The sequence below is a fragment of the Silurus meridionalis genome, chromosome 6 (assembly GCF_014805685.1).
Source record: "Silurus meridionalis isolate SWU-2019-XX chromosome 6, ASM1480568v1, whole genome shotgun sequence".
NCBI lineage: Eukaryota > Metazoa > Chordata > Actinopteri > Siluriformes > Siluridae > Silurus > Silurus meridionalis.
In genome coordinates, this window is record NC_060889.1 from 7,001,979 (window position 1) to 7,022,608 (window position 20,630).

The 20,630-nt window shown below is 36.7% G+C and overlaps 1 protein-coding gene across 7 annotated transcripts in view; it reads right to left on the reverse strand.

Moving 5' to 3' along the window:
* The window catches only part of astn1 (astrotactin 1), a 258,717-nt gene that overhangs the window by 84,955 nt on the left and 153,132 nt on the right, over positions 1-20,630 (reverse strand). For all 7 annotated transcript variants that reach the window (XM_046851383.1, XM_046851382.1, XM_046851386.1 and 4 more), the window contains one exon: positions 10,247-10,374. In XM_046851383.1, coding sequence (XP_046707339.1) covers positions 10,247-10,374 — 128 coding nt within the window. The remainder of the gene's footprint in view (positions 1-10,246; positions 10,375-20,630) is intronic.

Genomic DNA, 20,630 nt, shown 5'->3' on the forward strand with positions numbered 1-20,630 from the left:
AATCCAGGAAAGGGCAAAATCTAACATTTTGTAAATTAACATACAAAACGTATCCGGGAAATAGAAAGTCAGCACACATCTCCACATCTCTTCTTTGTGCACACACAGTTATAGAGGAGACACTGTTAAAGTCCAAGGTGACACACTTTTTCATGTGGACAGAGCGTGTCAGTGTCTCAAGGCATCTCAGCAGACTCGGAGCTTAGAGCCTGGCTGGTCACTGGGCCATATGCTGGCATTTTAATTGAGAGGGAGTTTGGGATAGGGGCTTTGTGCCAAAAGTATGAATCACCGCCAGTCACAACCACATCAGTGTTCAACCTCAGTTTGGCTTCTCACCAAGAGACAAGAGCAGATTTCTGACATCCATAAGCAGGAAATGAGCTGAACTGATCTAATAGCATTTCTCAAAAGCTCCCAGAGTTGTTCTCTTCTGGTTGTGGTCAAATAAGGTGTAGGATCGGTTTTGTTTCGTTTTGTTCTGTGTAGCCAAACCTGATTGTAGAATTCTGAACAATTACATTATTCAACAATTTTATCTTTGCCATATCTGAACAATCAAATTTACATTTGGCTGAAGTGTGAGTAAATTTGAGCGTTAGAATTTTTCACATAACGCCAGTACACATCAGGTATTTAAATTCATTTTGGAAGTCAGATTTTTGTCTTGTCTATTTTTAAAGTTAATAAACTTCAAAATAAATAAAACTTTCAATGAAACCTAAATTCCATTTTTATATGACCTAGTGGTTAAATCAGGTATAATCAGAGTTCATATACTGTATAATGTACTTTAGGGGTGACCCTGAATAGTCAAAGATTCCATGCTTCGATCGGAGGAGCCTGATTAGACTGCCAATCTCACAGTCCAATTTCATAACACGCAGAGGTGTTATGAAATGAAAATTATGTCATTTTGTGTAAATGGCTGTGCTCAAAAGAAAGAAGCTTTTAATAAATATTTTAAAAATGTGTGTGAATAAATTAACCTCCCCCAGGACTTTAATATTTATAATTATTATATATAAATATTTATTCTGTTCTAATTGAATTCTGTAAATTAATTTTGATCTTTTTCGGTGCATCAATGTTGCGCTGTACTTACAGCATTGCTCGCATTTCATTTGATTTGTCGACATGTGAAATGCAAATGCAGGTTGGTCTTTCTGCATTATTATTATTATTTTTTTTTTTAGGTTTATTTATCCAAAATGACATTTTCTTCCATTTCTTTGTTGGATGTTCTGTACATCGTGGTTTTAAAACGTTATGAAGAATCGTTTAACGAATGTTTATGCACATTGCCTTTCATTGCAAATTTAAAAAGGTGGTCAAAACTGACGACCTGCAGTTTTGGTCATTTTATTAAAAAGTTGTTTCTGTGTGGTGTGCGTGAAAGAAAACAAAAGGTGTCTTGCCCACATGTTGATTAACTGGTGTCTTTACACCCCCACACACATATGCTTCAACCAATAGTAAAGACTTGACAATACTGATTTGACTTTGTAAGGCCTTTGTCAGGGACACCCCTAATAGAATGACTACTTGCTGTTATGGGCTCTTGAATGGCACAAGAGAAAAGCGGTCACTCTCTTGTCTAGAGATCGAAAGTTTAAATTCAGAAGATGCCACGTGCACTCTCTCCCATACCAATTACAATGTCACCAATCGTGGACACGTGTGAGCTTGTACATGTGGAGTGTAGTGCTTTCCACAAGAACCACAAGCAACAAAAATAATGTAGACGGCAACTTGTGAGAATGGAGGAAACACTGGGTTGTAAGTCTTCATCTTCCTGGTTTGGTAGCTGTATGACTGCTGAGTGGGAACTGGGAAAGAACTACATGCTGAAAAAAGTGCTATACTGATTTTTGCCTTGAGCACACTGTAAACCTCTTTTTACTTACAGCAACCTCAGAAAAAAGCACATCGCAACTCACATCACAGGATATTTTATCCACTACTTTCTGGATGTTGAATAGCCTGCTGAAAGCTTTGCTTTTGATAAATCACTATTGCAATGCCTGAACAAAATTGAGCATATAAATTTGCCATGTATATAAAAGTAAATTGCACTGTGCTGCATGCATTTGACATTAATTAAAGGACTCCTGGGCGGAAACAGTCAAATCACTACTCGCGTCCATGTCATGTGACAGATTCTGGTATCATACACAGATTTGTTTTACGGCATGCTGTGCAAAATAAAACACTTGCTTATGTGCACTTTGGAAGAATAGAAGAGCAGCATTCTGACTACATATCTGAATATAGTGGTTATTTGTCTAAAATAATGTCTGCTTATAAATTTATACATTTGATTAAATACCATAACACAAAGCAGCAACTAGGCAATTATCAAATCATTTAGTTATCATGAGGTTCTTTCTTGACTATCAGAAGCCACCGGTCTCTTGAAACCACTGCAGTATTTTTTTAGAATTGGATTGGATTGGATAAGTGCAAGTGTACATGTGATCCTAATAAAGTGACTGGGATGTAAGTGTATACATAACAATCTACAGTAGTACAGCACTACAGTTGTGCTGTAAATCTTTGAGATCTTTAGCATATTATACAGTATCATATGCAGGTTAATCATCCTATCCCTAGTGTAAAAGTAGTGCCACAAAGCACGGAGTCTAAGAGAGGCGAGCTGTTCGCAGATGCTTGAATGTCATTTCCATCGACGCTCGTGGTGACAAGCAGCACCATGGCCACCCTTTAGAACCGCAGGCCCCATGCTGTGGCACCCACTGTATTAATTATCACTTCTAATGTTGTCAGCTAATTAATTGACGTTTATTGCAGGAAATGGCTCTTGCAATTCGCTGCAATTAATCAGTGTCAAAGAATAAATTAAAACCCAAATGCGATTACCATTGAGTATGGCTAAAAAGTCGAATATTAAAAAGCCTGGTGGTTTAACATCCCCAAGTGTCCCATGCCATACCCTCACTAATACTAATACCTATTTTTCTCTCCATGCTACTGTCGAGAACATGTATATACACAGCTAATGCATCTTGTCTAAATAATAATCATTATACGTGTAATCCTTTGGTCATGTTCAATTTCATCCATCCATTTAGAAGGAAAGCTGGAAAGCCATTAGCAGAAAATATTGCGAAAATTTATGCAGCGTGTGGTGGACTGCTGCATCAAATTACACTTGTTTATTAACATAGCAATTATCTTGCATGCTAGGAAAGCTGTTCGGCTCAGTTAGTAAAACAAGATTGCTGAATACATGGCAACCGAGAACTCTAATTGCCCTGGCAACTGCACTGTGTTTTCTGTTGTTTCTTTCCAAAAACTGGTGACAGACGGATGGGAGACACCAACTGAAACTCTGAATATTGGCAATGAGCTTCCAAATTACAGCCTAGTGTAATTTCTCTACAGAATAAGCTCTGTAAATGATTGATCCTATTATATAATTATATGTCCGTTTAACACTGGATTAATGCTTAAACAAAGAGGAAAAAATTATAATTAAATAAACAAATAAAAATATTTTGTGACTTCAGTACATAGCTCTAGAGAAATTAACATCATTAAACTTGAACAATGACAGTGAAGAATTAATGCCTAAAGAAATGCAGAAAGATTGAAGATTCAAAATAAATGACCAAAATCCGTAACAGAAGGAAAACAAACAAAAAATAAAAATAAAAATAAAAAAATTATTAAAAAAAGTCATAAATAAATTGAGAAACAGGATGCGTTTGAGCTTCTTCAGTAAAAAAAAAAAAGACTCACCATTGTTATGAAATGGATGCCACCAGCAGGTTTAGAGTCAACTGAATACCATGCCCCGAAGGTGTGACCTTCTGTTGTGGTAGCAATTACAGTCACTGCTAATAAAATATAGATTTTTCTTTCTTGTCTCTGCAATGCCACATCTGAACTAAGTGTCACAATGTGCCACAAAAACACCCCAGAGGAACAAACTGTCAGAGTATGAAAAGATCAATTGTTTTTATTATAGTGGTACACAAGTTATGACTGACAGTAAGTATATATTTTACTCAAACACTGACAGTTCATACAGACAATTTGAAATCTTCAGTTGGAACCCAACTTGTGCATTGTTTTAAAATTAATGTATATACAGTTCTAATTCTGTTCTAGAAATATCTTACATTGATATATGCAGATTTCATTGCAATATATACAGTATCTCACAAAAGTGAGTGCACCCCTCACATTTCAGCAACTATTTTAATATCTTCTAAAGGGACAATACTATAGAAATATAGTATAGCAATATTGATTTACTTAACTCACAGGAGATTACTGTCCAAGTAGCTGGCAACAAAAATGAGTACACCGTAAGTGAACATGTCAAAACTGTGTCAATATTTTGTGAGGGCACCATTGTTATCTAGCACCACCTAATCAAGTCAAGTAGCTTTTATTGTCATTTCAACCATATATAGTGAAATGAAACAACGTTCCCCCTGAACCCTGGTGGTACATACAACAACAATCACAGAAAACACAGGGCTAAGGATTAATGTCGTCGCCACATAAAGTGCATCATGTGCAACCTGGTGCAAACAGTGCAAAGACAACACAAGACAGTGCAGGACAACACAAGACAGTGTAAGACAAATACACCAAACACAATCCTCCTAGACATGGAATTCACCAGAACTGCACAGTTTGTTGCTGGGATCCACTCCTTTAAATGACATCACAGAGCTGCTGGATGTTAAGACACATGGCGCTTCTCCACCTTCCACTTGAGGATGCTCTGCAGGTGCTTAATAGGGTTCAGGTCTTGAGACATACTTGGCCACTCCATTACCTTCACCTTCAGCTTCCTCACAAGGCAGTTGTCATGGTGTGTTTGGGGTCGTTCTTATGTTGAAAAACTGCCGTTCGGTGCAGCTGCTAAAGAGAGGGCATCATGTTCTGCTTCAGAATGTCACAGTACATGTTGGAATCCATGTTTCCCTCAAGTGGGACGTGCGCTTCGAAAGCAGAAGAACATCACTGGAAGACGATGAAACATCAGGAAGACCTTCAATAAGCTTAACCCTTGAAAACAACTTGTGCATGATTATCCAGTGCAAATCGCAGAAGGTGCCTGACATGCTTCGAAATGAAGACCTCCAGGACATATTTCAAAAGTGGCAGGAAAGCTCAATAATCTACCGTTTGGTGTTTCCAGATATAAGACAGAAGCACAATAAACACCCATTGACTTTGCAATATCAGGAAACGATTATGACTTATTGCCTCGTATAACTACACTAACAAAACCACAGATTCAAACAAGGCCTTTATAAGTGGCTACATCCATATACATTACCTAAATGTTATAAATCATAGTGATAAACTTGTCACGCTTTGATCAAGAGTCGGAAACCAGAATACGAATAGAACGATTATTAACCTTCGGAAACAAACACAAGCTAGGAGGTAGCATGTACCGGAAAACGGGTATATTTCGAAACACAGGTAGTCCAGGGATGATCGCCAGAATGAACCGTAGATCATACAGTGAGTGATGGCGAACTGGGGCCTTATAAAGGGAGGGTGTAGATTAGAGACAGCTGGAGGTGATTAGTATGAAGGCGAGGCGCTGCGAGTGCCGAGGGGGGGCGTGGCCGGTGGTTCCCTGACAAAACTTCCCATCTTTAGGAGAAAAAAGGTAAAAAAAAAACATGCTGTGTATTAGATTAAACGCATGGTCACTTTTAAAGATCAAATGAATTTTGCTGGAATTATTTTCAATTTGAGACCTGTCACTTTCACTCCCATTCAGTAGTTTGCTACTTCTTTAAGTGTCAAAAGAAGTCCTTAGTCAGCTATTTGTTCTCCAACTTTACCAGTCCTTCTTTTCCTTCTGCAATGATCAGTGACATCTCTGTACTTAGGGCTCATTACCCTGACCTCTCAGCACAAGTGGCCAGCTTACAATGCAGCAGCTCTCTTCATACACAGGAAGTCAAAGAGAGAGCCTGGTTTTGCTTCCTCATGAGCAGAACACGATTTAACACAGAGACTTTACTCTCAATTCAAGGTCATGTGCGGCAATCAATGCATTCTGCACACTTGAAGAAGATCCCCGCACTTTTCACATCTCAGCAGGAACCTGTTTGGCATCTGTACGCTTCCTACATGCTTTCCAATTAAATCAAGATGCATTTGTCTTTCAAAGTCTCTCTTGTTCCCTCCTCCCCCCACTGGAATAATTGATGAAACTCTCAAGTCTATGATGAATCACTTCCAAGCCAAATATTAATAGAAAGATGAATGTGTTGGTCTTCGAGGGCCGTGAGGATAGACTCGAGGACTTGCTGACACAGTGACAAATACACTGACCATGGCACATAACTACCCAGACTAGCAAAGGGTGGGAAAGGGACGAGTGGGAGCTCAAACCTGCACCACATTGCCAACTCACATCCAATTATTTCAGCTAGTGGCAAATTTGTGCCAAGCTGTTTGTTGGCACTCCACTATGCCCTAGAGGCAGCTTAAGGTGAAAGGGGAAATTTGGGGTATAATGAGTAAATTAGAAATGTACTTTAGATTTTAATGAGTCATTTAATTTAGTCTCTTGTCATGTCCTCTGTTTTATAGAAAAACAGTGTGATCAAAGGAAGTAAAGGAGTGCTTTCTTACCCACCCAATAATATCAGCTTTTCCTTGGAAAAATATACTGCATCATGTGACTTTGAGACCATGCTCTTAACTTCCTCTAGATGTAACTTAATGGCTAAATGTCGTACACATGACTAATGTAGTACATTTAAATGGGTAATTTGTAAGGAACACTGTTCAGGGAGTATAGGAGCTATGGGGCTTTGGGGGTTCATGAGCATGACCACCTGCCTCTTCCCTTGCAGGCCTCAGAGGGCCACACTTTCAGTGATTTGTATAAATAATCTCCACTCCTTTAACACCATGGCTATGGATCCGAGGTACTGCAGCAAGATTCTTTCATTCACAAAGTTTTAAATGTCTTTTCAAAGTGGGTACTATCCTTTAGCTACTACAATCGTGTGTGACAGGAGCTCTATTCACAGTCCATATTTAAAAAATCTTTTTTTAAATCTTTGTTAAAAGTGGAACAATGCTTTGAAAAAGAAAAAAAAATCACTGTCAAATATTATACTTACTCACTTATGTTAATAGAAAGAATTTACATTTTATATTTTTAAATCCAAAAATTTAATACATTTTTATCTATATTATTATATACTGTAATATGGAAGGTGTGTCTTCAAACCATTAAATGCACAGGTAGTATAATCACATATACAGTTATGTATAAGGCATTTATATAGAACATATAAATGCCTTATACATCACTGTAACCAGAGTAGCATATAGTCATGGATGCATACAAAGTGGGGCAGCTATTGTAAACATTTACTAATTATTGAGCTAAATTTATTTTCTATAATACATATATATATATATATAAAACACATTTTTTTTTATAATTATTATTAGTTTTTCTCTCTGTTTCAGATTGCTCTGATTCAGAGCAGGCAGAATTCTAGGTCATTATATAAAATAATTATATATTCATGTGACAAAAAGACTCTTTAAATTTGAAGGTTTTACTGTACATATCAACGAATAATAAAAATCACCTGGTCCTTAGCAAGTCTTACAATATTACTTTATTGTAACTTATCTGAACACAAAATTAAGCCAAAATGGAGAAACTATGTGAGAAAAACTAAGTAAAACCTTATTGCTTCCATAGGATTTAAGAGGCTAAGTAGCAGCCAGGTGCTGCTAATCAAATGCCCTTGGTTAATTGGTGGTCAGCAAGTGTGACCATCTCTATAAAAGCCTATGTTTTAGCAGTTTGCTGTTCTGGAGAATTCAGGTATGTGCTAACACAATGCCAAGGAGAAAAGACCTCACCAATGATTGTAAAAAAGCTGCTCTTGTTGCTGCCTATCAATCTGGGACAATTTAAAGTTCATCATTTAAAGCTTTTAAACAATTTAAAGCTCATCATTCTACAGTAAGAAAGAATTCCCAGCAAATTCTCCCAAAGATCAGACTTGCAATTATCAGATAAAAACAGCTCAGATTCTACAGGCCTTAGTTAGTATGTTAAATGTGTTAGTTCATGACAGTACAATTTGAAAAGGACTAACAAAGTATGGTTTGTTTGGAAGGGTTGCAAGGAGAAATGCTCTTCTCTCTAAAATAAACATTGCAGCACAGCTTAGGTTTGCAAAATCACATCCGAACAACCAACAAGACTTCTGGAACAATGTCCTTTGGACAGATGAGACCAGAATGAAAATGTTTGGCCCATGTTTGGGCGAAAACCAAACACCGCATATCAGCAGACACACACCTCATACCAAATGACAAGAATGGTGATGGAGGTGTAATGATTTGGGCTCGTTTTGCAGCCACAATACCCGAGCACCTTGCAGTCATTGAGTTGACCTTGAACTCCTTTATACCAAAGTATTCTAAAGTCAATGTGTCAATGTGCAGCCATCTGTTCGACAGAGAAAGCTTGGCTGAAATTGGGTCATGCAACAGGACAATGATCGCAAGCACACCAGAAAATCTAAAGCAGAATGGCTGAAAAAGAATAGAATCAAAGTGTTGCAATGGTCCAGTCAAAGTCCAGACCTGCCTGAAATGCTGTGGCAGGACCTTAAGAGAGCTGTGTACAAACAAATGCCTGAAAATGATGTGAGAGATTGTTAATATTGCCCATACAAAGCACAATTACTTCAAGTTATTGTAATGAGATATAGAATTTTCTGTTCAAAGAAAATGTTCACTTGCTGCCTTAAATATCTCATCCACTAACAGATGCCATGCTACGATATATATATATATATATATATATATATATATATATATATATATATATATATATATATATGTGTGTACAATGAGGTACTATTCACCAGTACACTGAGTTGTGTATGATCCAGAAATCCAGTCAATGATTAAAAATGTTACATTAAGAATGTATTAGCGTAAAGGAGATATAATTATAATACTGGTATCCTAGCATGCCCTTCTTCCAGTTAATCTGGCAGTTAATATACTTTGGACTGGATTTTAATTTTCAGGCATTTTACTATGTCAATGTAAAAAGATATATCTGATGAAAGCTATGGTGAAGGGTGACGTGTTATGGCAGGGCGGATGTATTTTGCCCTATTTTTCCCCTCATTAGGAGTGTAAAATGGGAAGTAAGGATGCCGAGCACTTGTTACAGACTTGAGTCAGATTAGCTGTTAAATGAAAGTAGACAGATGTAGCTGCATCCAGAAGCAAGCAGCCTTGGCGCTGCTCTTTTAGAAAGAAAAAAATGCATCATGCTTTCTTCCATTTTCTTCATCATTCATTCACCTTATTTAGCAGGAACCCATGAAGGATACACACAAAGGCAACCTCTCTCTGTGATTGCATGCTTGTGTGTGTGTGTGTGTGTGTGTGTGTGTGTGTGTACTTATTTCCAGTGGCAGGTTTAAAATATTTCTTTGAAGATAATGATGAATCATTACAAGGCAGAAACAACATAAGAAAACTTGTACTGCATCAATCCAGACTTCCTTTGAGCAAGATTCCATCAAATATGTTAAAAGCATGTTAAAACATATTGGAGCAAAAAAGAACGTGGATCTCTTGTGTGGCATTTCTGTTTAATTTAATTTTTGCATATAAATTGATGTAATAAGCATTCAGATCAACTTCACAAAACTGTAAATTTCCAAATCAAAACCAGGAAATGTGTTTATTTCATCTGTAATGAATAATTAAACTTTTTTGACTAAATATATTTCTGAGTACATCTCTGATTAGTAAAATAATGCATAAAAACATATGAAGCACATTTATTTGAAGAAAATGTATTTGAAAATGTCAAAACCTTGCAGAGATCCTTTTAAATAAACAAGGAGCAAGATTAACAAACACAGTTTGCAGCTCTTACATCAGTGTCATCACAAAATGGATGCAGGCCTAATAGTAAATAGTATAAATACCAGCTGTATAATTTTGTATTAAAATAATAGCTAACAGAACAGAGTTCACAGAAATGCTCAGCAATTATCTCAGCACTGATATCAGACTGATTAATCGAGTGTAGAAGTGACTGTTTGTTAAATTAAGCTAAAACTGTTTAACTGGATTATTGATAAAATGATGCATGATGTTTTCAGCTTGCTTGTGTTAGTGCTTGTGCTTGTGTGTAGTTAGCACAGTTATATATTTAGTCATCCGAATGACTCACCAGTGAGGTACTCAGGATCAGGAACTGGATCAGAGAGCTCCTCGCGGCACTGTACCTCATTTGGTACAGATGCCACCACCATGCCGTCCGGAAGCTGCTGTTCTATACCACGGGCAAAGTTCTTCTGCCTGGAAGAGGAGAGGAATAAAGCGTTGAGATCAGAAGTGCCACTCTGCACACATTAGGACTAAAAGCTCTTTATATGAGCGACTAACTGTCACCCGAAGATGAACTGTCGTCACTTTAATAGTACAATAAAGTCAAACCTCTCAATACAGAAAGAGCATTTTTACGTCAATTGCCTGATCTTCTGGACTGTTTTCTACACAACCACCTCCCCTAACTTTATTTTTATTATTTTTTTTTTATAGAACAGTTAGCTCCAGTCCACTAATTTCATTGATCAATCTGCATTCCAAGTTTATATTTCCTATAACCGCTCTGGGGTGTGTATCACCTCGACTCTCTGTGTTCACCATGTAAAAATCCACTTCCTTGTTGAAAACCAAAACTACTGTATAGGAGTGTTATTGATCCCTTACAAAGAAATTAACAGTCTAAAATTTCTATGGTAGGTTTATTTTAACAGAAAGACAGAATATTAAAAAAAAAAAATTAAAAAAAGATTATAAAATAATTTGTATTTGATCAAATGAAATACGTTTTTGAACCTGTACCAAATTAGCAAACATTCTGACTCCTACAGACCCAAATTCGTCCTGTCCCTTTTTGAAAGTGCTCCTAATATCAACTTATTATGTGTATAAAAGACACAAGTCACAGAATCAACCTCTTATTTAAACCTCTCCACCACTATGGGCAAGACCAAAGAGCTGTCAAAGGACGTGAGGGACAATATTGTAGACCTGCACAAAGCTGGAATGGGCTACAAGACCATCAGCAAGAAGCTTGGTGAGAAAGAGACCAGGAGCTAATTAATGATCTTAAGGGAGCTGGGACCACAGTCACCAAGAAAAACATTGGTAGGTCAATAAGGTCAATAATGCTCAATGCTCAATAATGCACATGAGTAGGCCTGTCTAATGATTCCCAACAAACATCTGAATGATTCAGAGAAGATGAGACCAAAGTTCAGCTCTTTGGCTTCATCGCGACTCACTGTGTTTGGCGAGGCAGAGAAATGCTGAATATGACCCCAAGGACACCATCCCCACTGTCAAACATGGAGGAGCAAACATTCTGCTTTGGGGCTGTTTCTCTGCTAAGGTTACAGGAAAACATCTCCACATGAACGGGGCCATGCACTGTAGAATCCTGTATGTGAGAACCTCCTGGCCTCAGCCAGAACAGTGAAGATGGGTCGTGGAAGAGTCTTCCAGCTTTACATTTACCCAAAACATACAGCCAAGGCAACAATCTGATAGTCTTGTAGCCCATTCCAGCCTTGTGCAGGTCTACAATCTTGTCCCTGATGTCCTTTGACAGCTCTTTGGTCTTGCCCACGGTGGTGGAGAGGTTTGAATTGAAATGGTTGATTCTATGACTTGTGTCTTTTATACGCATAATGAGTTGATATTAGGAGCACTTTCATAAAGGGACAGGACTAATGTGGGTCTGTGGGAGTCAGAATTCTTGCTTACTTGGTACGGGATCAAATACTTATTTCACTCAATCAAATACAAATTCATTTATAACCTTTTTTTAAGGTTTTTTTAAAGGATTTTTCTTTTTTACATTCTGTCTATTTTTGTTAGAATAAACCTACCATAAAAAATCTAGACTGTTAATGTCTTTGTAAGGGGGTAAACTCACAAAATCGGCAGGGGACCAAATAATTATTTCCCCCACTGTGTAATTGTGATTTAAAATATGAAATCAGATTCTTTATTGTTGGATTCTGTCGATGATTGTTGAAAGCATTTCATCTGAGGATTAAAAAAGTAAATTGTTTTCCAGAATGTTTTCCATTTCCTATTTCAGCTAGTGGAGCATATTGTGCCACTCTCTAATAATTTCCTATTTATAGAACTGTTGTATAAGAGCAATATGGCAACCGTGTGGTTGGTGTGAATATTAGCAAAGCTGTAATAAGCTACAGTCAATCATAGCCATGCCAATATTCAGTATAACCGCACTGTTGGTCATGAGCTATTTCTTAAATAACTACCTACTTCCTTTAATTAAACACTTGCTTATTTAACTTTATTAATTTTCTTTAGTTTTAACCGATTGCATTTATCCCTTGTGGCAATGGTTCACGAGTTTAGGGCAGAGCCGGACAGAACGAGCGCTAAGACTAAACCTGTAGCTGATAAGCTAATCAGTGTGCTCTGTTCCAGTCCGGCTCCACCCTCCACTCGTGAACTGCTGTCACATCCCTATTACCAGTCTATCATAGAGCAATATACATATGCAGACACACACACACACACACACACACACACACACACACACACACACACACACATGTGAAATGTCACACAGACAGTAATCCAAAATTAAATCAGGGACCATGGAGCTGTACTGTAACCCACTGTGTGTGAGGTTGCTGCAGGAAAATAAAATCTGCATGATCTAACACAACAGACCCCCAACACGCACTGAAATACAGTGGAGCAAATAAGTATTTAATACACTGCTGATTTTTCAAGTTTTTCCACTTACAAAGAACAGAGAGAACTGTAATTTTCATGTTAGGTACACCTCAACTGTATATTGTTAGCATTCAATAAAGCCAGCTCCTAATTGCTTAATGTACTTACTTCCAGGAGTGGAAAATGCAACTATTCTTTATTAGTAAGTATGGTTTGATTTATTGATCCTTGATACTTGATCTATTGATGTTGAATAATTCAAATGAAATTCTTAATTACTTTTTTAAGAAAAAACACATTTTACTCTTTAAAATTATTTTTGTCCTTGAAAGTTAATATAAGTTACCTCTTCATCTCTAATCCAGCACATGTTAAAAAACAATCTTTTTGAACTCTGTACTGCAGTTATTTATGTGTGTTTAAAGCCAGATAAGACAAATGGCCAAACTGTAGTTAAATATTTTAATATACTGGAGTAAGCAAAGGCTAGTATAAGGTAAGATGAAATCTTTGCTTCTCCAGAAGATGTGAACTCCATCTAATTTGAAAAGTGTGCTAGTATTAAATGTCCAAGTCAACAATTGCAATTGCCAACACAACAAACTAGGTAGCAAATAAAACAGTTAACAGTAAATACTGCAAACTTACAGTGATCATGTAATAAACCTTCACATGACTATCTAGCATCAACTAAAATATGACAGCTTAAATTTTTTTTTTAAATCTACTGGACTAAAGTGTAAAAAAAGACAATTTCTACTCTCATTTTAGTGCAACCTTTTTTATACATTATCTTTGATTCAATATCTATTTATAAGTATAATTTTTCAGAACTTTGTCTATTTCTTAATCACTTTTAGAATATTCAATATTGTAGAATATATTGAATATTTATTTACACTGTTTCATTACAACTTCCTTATGTGATAAAATGATCATTACATATTGAGCATTTTACCGATAATTAATAATCATTCACACTTCAGCTCTTTATAACTATAATGCACTATTAAAAATGAGAGGTTAAAAAGCAGCCACATTTTACAAAACGGATTCTTCATCTTGAAAACAGTTTTAAAAAGATTTTTGAAGTACATGCGATTATATGTGATACCAATTCATAAAGTCATAACAGAGAGAAAATATAATGCCTGAATATTTCCCCAGCCTCTGTTTAATGATGCCTTAATGTAACAATTCTAAAAAAAAAACCCTTGACAATATCCAGAATATCTACTTACAAAATTCGTTTTTTTGTTTCTGCTGCACAACTGAATTTATAGTATTACACAAGCTAATTCACTCTGCAAGGTCTACTGTCATATCTCATTAGGAATTGGACTCAGATGGGAGAATAGCATTATCTTAGAATACACAAAGCTCCATCTAATTGGGCTTAAACAAGAACAGGAAGAAAGCTGGAGGCATATAAGAAGCATTTGATGTTAAATTGGAAACGAGAAGTGGTAAGCGCTGTGGAGCGCCTGTCATTTGTGCCTTAGTAAACAGGCATGATGGTGCACAGCTTTGTTGACACTTAGCCCTTGTTTCCAGGCTCAATAATGACATTGGCAAAGTAAACTATTCCTGCACTTGTGCTGCAAAAAAAACCCTCATTACCCAAAAGATAGAAACAGCTGTAAATATATGAAGTAGTTACTGAGGTATGGTGGAAAAATGTTTTGTAGCTGAACTGCATGGATCAAGTGCCTTCCATTATTTATCAAGCTGTTTGGTTTGCTGTAAGCATGGTACTTTTTGAAGTTTTTTTAACAGACTGTCTCTTCTGGTGAAATCTGGATTGGGTGAGTCCCTGTCTTACAATTCAATGCACAACATATCACTATATGAGCACTCTAATGAAACAATTGTACATTTCTTCCACATTTAACAGCATTTTATGTCATTCCTCATGGTACTACAGAAAAAAACTCAAACAGATTAACATACACGTTATCTTCCTCAGAAATGCCTGCATTGAAGCTTAAATTAAACTTAATACACAAACAATTTTACCCCAAAAACAGCATACGTAGTTCATTAAAAACAAATATTAAATAAATAACCTGGAATGCAATTTTACCTGAAGCACAAGTAAGCTGACTGAAGTCAATCAAATCAAAGAAAAAAAACACTATTTTATAGCCTATGAAATCAAACCATCAATGCCATTATTACACAGAGAACTTTTAATCCAAGAACAATTGGAACGGCATTTTTTTATTTTTCTTAATCCCTGTTGCTACCTGAAGAAAACGCTACGGGAATGCACATTAAAGATTAATAATAACTTTGTTTAATAATGACTTCATCCTCAAAGAGAACATGGAAAGAAATATATAAAATAAATGACATAAATAATCCACATCAAGTCTTTTTAAATTTCCAGATCAAAGTTCAATTCAAAATATTCGTTTTTAACACAGCAGGGAAAGGCTGAGCTTTGCACTGCACTGTGGCTTTCCAGGACCGCATTGTGAGTAACGGTTAGAGGACAACAATGAACAACAGCGTGAAGCAACAGTGTGAAATCGCAGTTTGAAGAACAAAAACTGAAATAACAAATGCGACATTCTGTTTGAATGCCAAGGAAAAAAAAACATTCGGAACGCAGTGAAAGTACATTTAAAAGTAAAACTTGCAATGACTGAAGTTCATGAATGAGGAAAATGACCCTGTTTAGATTAGTTTCGATGAATGCAAATGAAAGTAAGTAATTTTACAAGATCAAGCACAACAAATCCTTCACATTTCTGTGCTAAAACCTCCTTTAACTGAATCTTTAATCCCGACCTGTGGGTTTGCTTTTTAATCATGAAACACCAATGTGTGAGCCAAGAGCAAAGTAAGTGCAAAGCACATTTTTCCTAATTTCTAAATGATAATGAGCATCTTTAGTAATCATGCTGTTTAGAATATCATCTACTCATTTCAGTAAGCATTTTCTTCTAGTAAAAGTGGTAGCTTAGTGCTTAAAGCATTGGTCTTTGGATTAGAAGTTCATGAGTTAAATCCCAGCCTCACCAAACTCCCACTTCTGGGGCCCTAAGCAAGGCCCTTATCCACTCTGCTACTTACTTGTATCAATGAGACAAATGTTAGTCACTCAGGATTAGAGGTCGACCGATTCATCGTTTTTGCTGATCAACCGGCACCGAAGGGAACTACCGTCAAAAATCCATACCGTTTTTCAGTGTTAAAAGAGAGCGGCCTCTAGAGGCGAATTACTGATGCCACTAGATTATATTTATTATATTTAATTTTATATGTATTATAACGTATTAAAAATATTATTATATATATTAATACAATTAATATATTCATATTTAGTTTATTTATCACATTTGCGTGATTTTGTTTTTTATTTTTTATTTCTGCAAATCAATTTCAGTACCATTTTACATGTTGTGTTATTATTTTTTAATCCAGTATCCATTTTAATCGATTGATTAATGAGTTATTGGTAAGTACGATTCAACCTAGCTATCGGTATCGGTAAAATAGGTCGACCTCTGCTCTGGATAAGAGCATCCGCAAAATGTTGTAAATGTAAAAGTTTAAGTAGATCCACAGCCTATCCTAGGAACACTCACTGAACACTCTACCTGCCCACTTCAGCAAATGGGAGCTTACACATGGCAACCAAAACAAACAAATGAAGAAAATGAAGAAAATTATGTCTGAAGGGGGAAAAAATGGTTCATCTTTCAATCAATGTAGTCTGTTACAACGTACTTGGCTGACAAAAGTGAAACCTGATGTGACTTACTGCCATAACACATAAAACACATTCTCTGATGCTACATTTATCAATATGTCAGTTCAGAACAAATGCCGGAGGTCAGTTCTATTGATCATTTAAAAAAAGATAAAATAATCTCATGATCCTTCCAGACTGAAATCCTTTCTTCCATTATTCATGCATGTGCAGTGTGTAAAATAGATCACATGACGGATTCATAGGGAATTAAATCCCAAAGGTACTCGGGCAGTAATTACATTAAATTACATTACTACACCTGCCCATGTAATAGAGACAGTGTGAAAGATTTTCAGGTTATATTCTGATGGTGTCCTGTCCAGTGCTGTGCACAACTCAACATACAAAATAATGTGCTCAATATTTTCTCTTTTAATCTTTTAATTGTGCAAAATTCTGTTTGTATGATAAGTATTGTTTGATTTCTGACATAGAAGTGTTCTATAGTGGTATAAAAGTAGAGACCAAACTGCAGCGAGGCTACTGGATCAACAGTCTTGTACCTTACAACTAGCCAGAGCTCAGCCCATATTTTGCCTTGAAAAAAAAGGCTTTTATAATGACACTGCACCTGGCGTGTATGTGATAGATTAATTTTCTGTGGAGAGAGTAACTGGGAGACGTTGCTCATAATCATGATCCACCGCTCTGCTAATGAGAACAAAGACCAGTAAAATATTCATTAAAAGTGGCTCAGTCCATGCTGTGCATAAGAGGGGTGGAGAGCCAGAGGAGAGCTGAAGTAATTAGGAATAGCTGTGTTTGTAGCCGGTACTGTTTTTAGGTAGACGGTCTCAGGACAGCTGGATAGAAAGAGAGAAAAAGAGATTTAACAGCAGCAGAACTGAAGTGAAAAGAAACAAGGCAACACACTGGGGAAAAGGCTGCATGAGCTGGGAAAAATGAACATGAAAACGATGACTGCAAAATGTCCTCTGCTTGGCATGCAAAGCATTTGGAAAACATTTGTTAGTTCTGTTTATCTTGCTAATGCCAGCCTCCTCCACATTCACGCCGATGGAAGACAAGCCGTGCGGCATAATCCAAGTAAAAATATCACAATAGAATGTGAGAGTGAAAAAATGCAGGAAACAGAAACAGAGTCTGGGGTAATTTATGGCTACATTTTTTTTTTTAGCGTGACAAGCATCCAGTATAGAAGTCATTTTGTGCATGAAGGCAATCCACATTTCAAGCAATGTGCCATCATGTTTTTTTTTTTTTTAGGTGTGTATATGTTGGAATCTACACAACACTTATTTTCCATTAACACAGTGCAGAAGGCGTTTTGGACACTCGCCCAATATACCAGAACTCTGTGATTATTTTACTGCGTTTACTGCTCCATCTAGGCACTCGAAACCAGAGCTACTCAAAATAAAACATCTTATATTGGTTTTAATTTGCAGGTTTACATATTTATTGAGTGAGAGACTGTAGAGAAAAAAAAAGACTGAATATGAACTGTCTGAAACATAAATCAGACATAACATATTAATAATGAATCATAGAAGCAGTTCCAATATGGTGTGTTATTCTTTCTCCAATACAAAGCACAGCCTCCTTGCTGCAAGGCAGCCAATATGCAGTATTCATTAATTCCTGAATTCTTATGAGGAACATTCACTCGATTCAATATCCTGAAAAGAGTTGAATTGACCTACATGGTAGCTCATTCCTTGCCTTTATACAACTTTTCATACTTTCTTGCTATTCTTATCATATGAACATTACTGTAGATACTTCAAACCTGCAAGAAACCCCAGAACTGCAGGCAGCATTGAGCAGAATATTTTCACATTCTACCTGTTCAAAGTTGATTTGAGATGTTTACTAGAAGCAGAACAAGGCAAAATGTTTTTTTCAGATTTTACCATATTTTTGCTCAGCGACTTTTCCCTGCATCCTGTATTTAAACTCTGATGTGTGTAGAAAAAAAACTATTTGCTAGTTGCCGCTGTAAAGATATCTACTACCAAAAAAAAAACCATTGCGACAGACAGTAAAGAAAATCAATTCTACTGTCAACTACAGCCAGAATACATTTTATTTTCTGTAGCTTTAATGGTTTAAACGATTCATACTTTATCACTGTAAAACTTTGCTTTGATTTCACCCAATTCAATTTTAGTTAACATGGACTTACCAAGACTGAACCCAGAGTCAGACATAGCGAGGAAAATCTCCCAGGTGCCATTATAAGCATCACACACACATCTTCCATGGCATGCATGAAGCTCTCAGCTTCACAATCAACAATTGCAGCTGAGCCTTCAGCTGTTCCACATGGGTAAATGTGAGAAATTGATACAGCAATAAATAGTGTAATGTGCTACACAGATTTACTATTTTGCACATTTATTGCACTGATTTACTTAGTGATTAAATCAATGGAATAAGTGTAGCATTAAAAAAAGCACTAAAGCTGAAAATGTAATTTGTAGTCTGTGTATAGCTGTTAATTGAGTGCTTTGATGCATAATTTGCTACACAAATAAAACTAAATTAACAGATGACGTTTTAAAAAGTTTTTTTTTAAATTAGATTAACAAAATTGGGATGAGGATGAAACTGATATTGGTCAGTTTTAATACATTTAGCATTTCTACTCAGTGTTACTGTCTATAACATTATCAGCATATATATAAGTACTGAATTATCAGAACAGTCAGTTGTCACATCAGCCCCATATGTTATACGCACTATTGCTGCTGTATATTGTAAAAACTTCTAAAGTAACCTCTCTATCTAACATGAAGCACAATACTGCTATTGGTGGTCAGCATTTACAATTTTACAGTTTTCTATCTCACATCTCTTAAATAATCTTAAATTATCGTTTTAATTTCCGGAATTCTCTACTGTGCGTCAGCTCTGTTTCTCTTTTTTTCTTTTATTTTAGGAAAAGCCCTTTATTCCTTGTTTTAAAACAGTGAGTGAAGGCCATTGGAACTGCTAACACACAGTACAGTAAACACATTAAGGTACGTAATTTCTTTCATATGGCAAGCATCCAGCTCATTCAGTGTGTGAAGTGTGACATGTGTAGTCAGTCTTTCTCAATCGCTAGTGATCAATTTATCTGTAAAAATTGGTTTAGTTTGCTCTTTGACAGAGAAGATTCTAGCATTAAAGGAGTACATTCAGAGTCTAGAGAGAATTAGTGAGTGTGAGAGCAGTCCAGGTTCTGCAAGGGAAAGTCTGGATGCCCTAGGTGGAGTTAGCATTCTCCCAATTCCGGAATTAGACCCCTCGCAGCTGGGCGAGTGGTTGACGGTTCGGCGGCATAATCGCAAAGCCAAAGCTAGCGTTAACCCTAAGGCTCACCCACGGGAGCACCATTCCTCTCCACTTCCCGCGTCCAACAGGTTTGCTCTACTTAGTGAAGCACCCGCTGAGAAACCTAAAAGAGCTCTGGTTATAGAAGACTCTAATCTAAGGCACATACAATTAGCTATACCTTTGGGGCACCAGCAGCACATGTTAGGTGCATACCGGGACCCAGTGTGCCAGACATAGCAGGTCAGCTTAGGTTTTTAGGAAAGCATAGGTTCTCTAAGATGGTGTGTAAATTAGCGAAGGCAATGTCCGATGCTTTAATATGCTGGCGCTTACAGCAGGTTATGTTCGCTGAATTGCTGGATGTCCTAATGGTGCTACAAAAACAATGTGGGCTTCATAGATAATTGGGGCGATTTTAAAGGAAAGTCTGTTTGGCCTGTTAGAGCCGGACAGTATCCATCCCACCCGGGAAGGTGCTGCTTTAATTTTTGTAGTATAGGTCATAGTCTAAGAACAGGACTAGTTAACCATTAACTATCCAGAGCCAAGGCCTGGGAGCAGACAGGCTAAACTGACCGTCTGCTAGCTGCACTGAGTCGTCACTCAGAATCCACAATATTTAGACTGTGTCTGTCTCCAGAGCGAGACCAAAATGTCGAAATTCTCAGAAAGTCTGTTTAAGTAACACGATTAACATTAAATTAAATAAGACTGAATGCACAGCCTCTGATCTAAAGACAGGTTTGTTGGATATTAGATTTCTCTTGTAAAAAGTGCTGACTATAAA